Source organism: Oncorhynchus keta, chromosome 3, assembly GCF_023373465.1.
Source record: "Oncorhynchus keta strain PuntledgeMale-10-30-2019 chromosome 3, Oket_V2, whole genome shotgun sequence".
In the NCBI taxonomy this organism is placed as follows: Eukaryota; Metazoa; Chordata; class Actinopteri; order Salmoniformes; family Salmonidae; genus Oncorhynchus; species Oncorhynchus keta.
Window position 1 is genome coordinate 4766050 of NC_068423.1, and position 9070 is coordinate 4775119.

General features: G+C 41.6%; 1 protein-coding gene across 2 annotated transcripts in view; it reads left to right on the top strand.

Moving 5' to 3' along the window:
• Window positions 1-8291, top strand: part of rundc3ab (RUN domain containing 3Ab) — a 31394-nt gene extending 23103 nt beyond the window's left edge. For both annotated transcript variants that reach the window (XM_035745771.2, XM_035745781.1), the window contains 3 exons: window positions 5974-6087; window positions 6422-6522; window positions 6779-8291. In XM_035745771.2, coding sequence (XP_035601664.1) covers window positions 5974-6087; window positions 6422-6522; window positions 6779-6921 — 358 coding nt within the window. In that variant the 3' untranslated portion in view covers window positions 6922-8291. The remainder of the gene's footprint in view (window positions 1-5973; window positions 6088-6421; window positions 6523-6778) is intronic.
• The last annotated feature ends 779 nt before the right edge of the window (window positions 8292-9070 follow it).

Here is a 9070-nt window from a genome sequence, read left to right on the forward strand (position 1 = left end):
TAGATTTGCAGTGGTCTGATACTCCTTCCATTTCAATATTATCGCTTGCACAGTGCTCCTTGGGATGTTTAAAGCTTGGGAAATCTTTTTGTATCCAAATCCGGCTTTAAACTTCTTCACAACAGTATCTCGGACCTGCCTGGTGTGTTCCTTGTTCTTCATGATGCTCTCTGCGCTTTTAACGGACCTCTGAGACTATCACAGTGCAGGTGCATTTATACGGAGACTTGATTACACACAGGTGGATTGTATTTATCATCATTAGTCATTTAGGTCAACATTGGATCATTCAGAGATCCTCATTGAACTTCTGGAGAGAGTTTGCTGCACTGAAAGTAAAGGGGCTGAATAATTTTGCACGCCCAATTTTTCAGTTTTTGATTTGTTAGTTCAAGGGGGCCGAATACTTTCGCAAGGCACTGTACTTGTCTTTTTGCTCAGTTGTGTACTGGGGCCTCCCACTCCTCTTTCTATTCTGGTTAGAGACAGTTTGTGCTGTTCTGTGAAGGGGTAGTACACAGCGTTGTACAAGATCTTCAGTTTCTTGGCAATTTCTCGCATGGAATAGCCTTCATTTCTCAGAACAAGAATAGTCTGACGAGTTTCATCAGAGAAGTCTTTGTTTCTGGCCATTTTGAGCCTGTATTGGAACCCACAAATGCTGATGCTCCAGATACTCAACTAGTCTAAAGTAGGCCAGTTTTATTGCTTCTTTAATCAGGACAAAAGTTTTCACCTGCGCTAACATTATTGCAAAAGGATTTTCTAATGATCAATTAGCCTTTTAAAATTATAAACTTGGATTAGCTCACACAACGTGCCATTGGAACACAGGAGTGATGGTTGATGATAATGGGCCTCTGTACGCCTATGTAGATATTCCATTAAAAAAAATCTGCAATTTCCAGCTACAATAGTAATTTACAATGTCTACACCTTGTTTCTGATCAATTTGATGTTATTTTAATGGACAAAAGAAAATGGCTTTTCTTTGAAAAACAAGGAGATTTCTAAGTGACCCCAAACTTTTGAACTGTAGTATATACTTCCATAACGGTAGTGTATATACTTTGATAGAGTGGGGATTGGAACCAGGCGCCTCCTGGACGACGGCCTCCATGGCTTCGGTCTCTGCATGCGAGAAAGGGTAGATGTGCCCCGTGGGAGGGTAGAACCAGACAGTAGATCGATAGTGCAGTCCCATGGGCGATGAGGGGGCAGGCCCGTGGCACGAGTCTTGAAAAGGCCACCTGTAGGTCCCGGTACTCCTCCTGGATAGGGACGTGGGTGGCCTGGTCCGGACTTTCCACGGAGGTGGCACAGATTGACACATCCCCTGGCACTCCTGCGACCAACCCAACAACCTCCTCTCTGTCCACGATATTCTGGGGTAATTCAGCTGTATCCATGGGAAACCTAAAACTGCGGGGTGTGCAGGAGATTCTAAGATGAAGAAAGTGATCCGTTCATGGTGGTTGTGAGCAACTGTGAGGGAAATTGGAATCGTGGTCTGGCGCACCAGTCCTGTTCCTAGGGGAAGGTTGTCTAGGGCAAGGACTGGGATAGGGGGTTGTAAAGGGACTAGAGGAATGCGTAATGATAAGGCCACTGACCGGTCTAGGAAATTGCCTGCAACACCTGATTTCACTAGGGCAGAACTCAGTGGGGGGGCCAGGATAGTCAGGGGGAGGACGGGCTGGGTGGACAGAGAGAAGCAAGATATGTCCACGCCTACCTTTGAAGGTGCAGACGTCATACTCTTTTTGTCCTGACAGCATCAGATACATGGGCCACATATAGTAAGACAGAGGGGCACTGTTTCACTCGTTCGGATGCTATCTCAGGTGAGATAGTTTCAGCAGAGAGGAAGAGGGGAAGTGAGAGGGCTCACTCTCGCCAAAATAAGCCCAATGCGTTTCTATGAGCTTAATATGCAGACCTAAGCTTGTCGCCTGCCTTCATGCTTTTGGGACAACGACACCCATTGTTAGAGTGGAGACATGAGCATCTCATCAGTATACTGTATTACAGGTCTCTGGTTTCAGCCACTTGCGAATTGGAAAGGAACGTTGGCGGATAAACAGTGCTGGCTTCCCCTAAAGTAAATGGATGTTTTACCAAAATTGTATAATTACACCTGTCTAAATAAAATCATTCAATATACTTCACCAGAGAGCATGATTTAGCCAACAGAGGATTATTAGCTTTTTGTAAAAAAAAAAAAAATGCTGTGGATTCTTTCAAATCACGTAAGCCTATGCCTATTTGGGGAGCCAGGATTTTGGGCAGCCGAGGTGATTATTGGTTTGCGGCTGTCAGTGAAAAGCATCTAAATGTGTATGAAGACAATGTGTCTTGAGTATAATTTAAATGTTGAGACAAGAAGGGGATGGGTGAACATATGACGTGTCTCTCTCTAGAGTGCATGCACTCAGCTCTGCAGAATGTGCTCAGATGTCTACAGCCAATCCTTGCGCATTCATAGTTTCATTGTGGGAATTATTTTCCCTTTGAATGGTTATTTTGATAAATTCCCCATTACATATGTCACCAGCAGTAAATGTAGCTTTAATCCTCATCATTTGGTTACATTCATTTCTGTTAATGCATATGTATTAATTACACTAATTTATGATTCTCATTGTCGGGGTGGAAACGTTATTTGCAGAGTTAACATCCTGCTACACTTCTAAGAAACCAGTTTTGGTTTATTTCATCATCAATTCCAAGTTTTATAAAAAAATTAATAAAATGTCATTGGCTTTTGTTTGGAGTGCTCCATGTGAGCAATGAGCATATGTCTGGATTCTCTGTCCTGATTATGCTGAGGGAGCGTGCATACCTGAGCACGAATAGAAGTACTTGGCCTGCTGCACAAAAATGTAGGAAAGTGCCCCTTTGGAAATATCTGATTTCTGGCCTTTTATAACTCACCATGTCCACTGCTAATAAGCTGAGCTGAGCTGTCATTTTTTTCTTCACCTCACACAGTAAGCCAACAAAAGTATATATCTTTTTTACATCCATTGAGAATGATAATAGTTCCTCACAGGATTTTAAAAATCTTTCCAACACTCTCCCGGCCTCGATAATCACCAAGCCAAATATCATGATCTGATGATCCCATATATCCAGTGTAAACGTCATAAAATACCTGATCACTTCTTCCTTGCTCAAAAACAGCTGTCTGTTCCGAGCTCACTGGCATGGAAAACTCTGAGGGCCCGGAATAGGCTAGTTGATACAATGTTGCAAGTTCGCGGATTGATTTGATACAACGCTAGCTCAAGTAAAGAAAGATAGAGAGGCAGACAGGCTGAGTAGAGAGATTAATGTGGTTAAAAGATCCGGAATTTTCATGAGGATATTCTCTGCTGTTTTTATTTTTTGTCTTTATGTATTTGACTTAGTTGACGATGGAAGTTATACGCTTACTGCTGCATTGGCCTATAGGAAAATATTTTGTTGAACCGCCAATCGATCAGTGTGTCAATGTGTTAAATGGCTGGTGCTCTTGCATTAGTTGAATTTTAACTTTTAGATATTTGCCATTTTAATTCAGATTTTGACGATTAACCACGTGACAAGGATTGAGAAATGAAAATGTTGAAATTAACCTGTTCCACGAAAATGCGCATATGAAAATCATAACTGGCACAGAGATTGATAGAAATGCTATTATAAATTGTAAGCTTCCCCAAGCTTGAAACTCACGCGCCGCCTATGGTCTTTACTGTAATATCCATTCAAAAATGTGTGCAAGCTCAAGTGCGTGCTCATGCAGGAGGTCCCATGAAAAGAATGTGCCCCTCTATAGAAATCAAATTCCCATCCAACTAATTCGTTATGGCCCCAGTGATGCACCTATCTGATCTAATTAAAATACGTTTCTCAATGACAGATGTTTGTTCTACATGGTATGTGGTGTCGAGTTGAAAAATACTATGGAGTTCTCTTTGAGATGTTCAGCTATATACAGTTGAAGTCGGAAGTTTACATACACCGTAGCCAAATACATTTAAACTCAGTTTTTCACAATTCCTGACATTTAATCCTAGTAAATTCCCTGTCTTTGGTCAGTTAGGATCACCACTTTATTTTGAGAATGTGAAATGTCAGAATAATAGTAGAGAGAATGATTTATTTCAGCTTTTATTTCTTTCATCACATTCCCAGTGGGTCAGAAGTTTACATACACTCAATTAGTATTTGGTAACATTGCCTTTAAATTGTTTAACTTAGGTCAAATGTTTTGGGTAGCCTTCCTGCTATGTCTTGGCTGTCTGCTTAGGGTTGTTGTCCTGTTGGAAGGTGAACCTTTGCCCCAGTCTGAGATCCTTAGCTCTCTGGAGCAGGTTTTCATCAAGGACCTCTCTGTACTTTGCCACGATCCTGACTAATTTCCCAGTCCCTGCCGTTGAAAAACATCCCCACAGCATGATGCTGCCACCACCATGCTTCACCGTAGTGATAGTTCCAGGTTACCTCCAGACGTAACGCTTCGCATTCAGGCCAAAGACTTCAATCTTGGTTTCATCAGACTAGAGAATCTTGTTTCTCATGGTCTGCCCAAGCGGGCTGTCATGTGCCTTTTACTGAGGAGTGGCTTCCTGTCCCTACCACATAAAAACAGCCCCACAGCATGATGCTGTTACCACCATGCTTCACCGTAGTGATAGTTCCAGGTTAGCTCCAGATGTGAAACTTGGCATTCAGGCCAAAGACTTCAATCTTTGTTTCATCACACTAGATGAATCTTGTTTCTCGTGGTCTGTCCAAGCGGGCTGTCATGTGCCTTTTGCTGAGGAGTGGCTTCCTGTCCCTACCGCTGAAAAACAGCCCCATAGCATGATGCTGTCACCACCATGCTTCACTGTAGGGATGGTACCAGATCTGTACTTTGCTCCGTTCATCTCTCCCTTGACCATGACTAGTCTCCCAGTCCCTACCTCTGAAAAACAGCCGCACAGCATGATGCTGCCTCCACCATGCTTCACCGTAGGGATGGTACCAGGTTTCCAAGTGTGACGCTTGGCATTCAGGCCAAAGAGTTCTATCATGGTTTCATCAGACCAGAGAATCCTTTAGGTGCCTTTTGGCAAACTCAATGGGAACAGGATGCACCTGAGCTCAACTATTTGTTTTATATTTTTAATACATTTGCAACCACTTTTAAAAACCTGTTTTTGCTTTGTCATTATGGGGTATTGTGTGTAGATTGATGAAAAAAACTGTAATCAATTTTAGAATAAGTCTGTAATGTAACAAAATGTGGAAAAATCAACGGGTCTGAAAATTTTCCAAATGCACTCTAAATGAACATGCACAATGTAATCATGCATTTCAAGTATGTAAGATAAAAACACTATGTTAAAATCCCTGTGTGTGAGTGTCCCTTGTCAACAAACAAAAAGAGTTGTGAATCACCAATCAGGCCCTTGATGGGCTTGGCCGTAGTAATTAAGGCATGATATGTATTGATTATTTTTTGGGGAAAACAAGTGACCATCAGGTGACATCCTGACTGATACACGAGAAATGTTCTTGCAACGGTCCCATGAAACATGTTTCAAACTTTAATATCTTACGTTCTGAGAACATGGCAACCATGTTCTGTGTATGTTTGATTTCACATCAATTGAATATTCTCCTAACCCTCAGAAAACTGGACACAGGAATGTTCTTGCAACGTTCTCATGAAATGTGCTTGGAACAGTAATGTCTTATATCTTGTATATTCTGAGAACATTGGAACATAGATAGAATGCTCCCCTAATTAACAGAAAACTGGACACTCAAACATTAGGGTAACATTACAGGTAACTTTACAAAAAATGTTCTCTCCCTAGAATTGTTAGCTTGGTGTGGCGTACACATATTCACTGTGAAGCACAGGGATATTACTGTAAAAGCCTACCATATTGACACAATTTGGATATGCTTTGATTATACTGGGATTCTTGTTTTTTGCAGGACGAGCCTGATTCCGTGTGACTCCAACATTTTGGCCAAAAACCTGTCAATCCCTCTCGTCAACCAATGGCAACAGCCCTACAACAATCATGACGATGGCAAGCTCTTTCGCAGGTGTGACTACATCCTCCCAGCAAAATGCTTGTCTTTGTACTGCATCTATGTAGCAACAGTTTGGTTTAATTAGTTCCTAAATTCATAAAGAGGTTATTTTGTTGATCAGTCAATTGAAATAAGGAGGAAAAGGTGCAGCCAATTATGTTTGTTTTTTAAATATTTGTCTGCTTGGCCTTGAAACACGACAGAACTTTCAGATTGAAATTAACGATATGAGGTAGATATGATTGTTTGTCATGTAGAATCGGGGATCGTGTCAGCGCTGAGAGAGCGAGAGGGAGTGTGAAAAAAAGAACGAGAGTATATTTTCTATGTCCCCATATGCCTGTAGGAGGAGCTTCCCCAGCACAGAGCTGCTGTCAGTGGTCAGCCTGGACTCCGACTCCCAGAATACAGCAGGGCAGCAGAATGGAGAGGCGTGGTGCACAGCAGGTGCTGTAGTCACACACTCATACACACTACCCGTATTGTTCACAAATAAGGATACATGCCATTACACCACACACAGACAGCAACGCATCTATGGAGCCATGGACACATGCATGCATAAGCTCGCCACACACACAAGCGTGCAGAAATTATGCACGTGCACACGCACTCCTATGCTCTCATAAATATAAAACCATGAATACACCTACAGCTAACACACATTTCATGTTGGTTTTGACAACATATGTCCTTCCCCTAGATAAAGACTACACCCCTTCCATGATGGTCCTGTGTGGTTCTCTAAACTCCCTGCCCAGCTGCAAGTCCCTGGCAAGCCTTAAGTCCAGCGAGTGCCTGGTCCACATCAGCACAGACAACAGCCCTGCCCTCTCTCCCAGCTAGAGGGCACCAAAGAACGACTGCCATTCACAAACACTGGGAGACACAGGTCAACCCAACATGAGAAACCTGGGTCGTGTTCATTAAGCACCAAACGGGTGAAGACAAACTGAAACAGGGAGGGACTCCCTGGACTTGTCAAAAAAATAAACACAAATGTTCCTTTTTTTCTTCTGCTGTCAAAAGGAGGACGATGTTCCCCCTCAATAAATCTTTAAATTCCCTTTATTCCACCCTCATTCCTCAAATCCAACGCTCTCTCATTTCAAAACACTGTCATTCTATATGACCGTCTCATCTCTGACTGAAAAGCCTGTCTATCACATGCATCTCCAATCGTGTCAAAAAAGAAAACCAACCGGAAGAGCTGCAGTACTGCCCAAACCCTTCAATTCCACTGTCTTTCAATGTCTTTACTCGGCTGAACTACGCATCATCTCCTATAGATAGGAAATATGGTTGCTTACTTGAAAACATAGCCATTACACAATTACAGATCGTAATTTACAATTTACAGGAACTACAAACTTGTATCTCTCCCGTTGACCAAAACATTTCACCTCCCTAGAGGGTTGTACTGTAGAATTAAAACTATCTGTCTGTGTTCGTCTGTCTCTTGTCTTCAGTCTTGCAAGTCTGTCGGTAGTAGTATCGGTACTAGTATCTACTTTCTGCCTACTGTGAACTCTTGCAGTGCAGGGCTTTGAACTGTCAGGGCCACCTTGACACCATTCAGAAGCTTAGCCATTTTTTTCCTTTGCCATATTACACCTGACGTGGCATTATTACAAGTCTGTTAGCACAAGCTAACATTGAGGGATGCAAAAAGGTTTGTATTATATCATTTCTAAACATACAGTAGTGGCCACTCTTGATTGTGAAGAATAAATTAGCAGTGCTTCAAATTACCAAGTATGTATCAATGAGGCTTTGGGCCCGACTCAGTCAATTCAGTTATCCAGGTTTTCAGGATATGGCGAAAATGAAATGGCTCTTGTACTGCACGAATGCATGGAATTTAAGTGTGGGGAAACAACCAGAGACATAACTGCGTATCAATTCAAGGCTGTGTTGCTGTGCAGGATGGATGTTGCCTTTCACTTATCCTTCTGACCTGGATTTAATTGTTTTGATTGAATTGTCTGTCTGTCTATGAGTGCGTTTTTGTGTGAGTGTAGGACTTACTTGTATGAGTATTGGATGTTGCAATTTTTGGGGGGGTGTATGCTATTTATTTTGTATTATGATGAATTCCCATTATACTTACTCGTTTTATTTAACTTCATGTGGATAGCCATCTCATCCCAGGTGTTGGGAGTTTGGATGTATGTCATTTAAAACAGCAATAAAACAACCTTTTTTGTTAAACATTACATTGCTTGTGTTGTTGCTAAAGTGTGGATACTTATGGTACAGTTCCTTCAGAAAGTATTCACACCTCTTGACCTTTTCCACAATTCCACAATCAAGTCACATGGACTCTGTGTGAAATAATAGTTTTTAACATGATTATCGAATGACTACCTCATCTTTGTACCGCACATTTATCAATTATCTGTTAGGTCCCTCAGTTGAGCAGTGAATTTCAAACACAGATTCAACCAAAGACCAGGGAGGTTTTCCAATGCCTCCCAAATAAAGGTAACTAATGGTAGATGGGTAAAAACAAAAAAAGCAGACGTTGAATATCCCTTTAAGCATGGTGAAGTTAATAATTACACTTTGATGGTGTACTAATACACATAGTCACTACAAAGATACAGGTGTCCTTCCTAACTCAGTTGCTGGAGAGGAAGGAAACCCCTCAGGGAGTTCACCATGAGGCCAATGGTAACTTTAAAACATTTACAGAGTTTAATGGCTGTGAAAGGAGAAAACTGAGGATGGATAAACAACATTGTAGTTACTCCGCAATACTAACCTCAATTACAGAGTGAAAAGGAAGCCTGTACAGAATACAAATATTTCAAAACATGCATCCTGTTTGCAATAATGCACTAAAGTAAAACTGCAAAAAAAATTGGATTGGAAATTAACTTCATGTCCTGAATACAAAGTGTTATGTTTGGGGCAAATACAACACATCACCGAGTACCACTCTTCATATTTTCAAGCATGATGGTGGCTCCATCATGCTATGGTTATGCTTGTC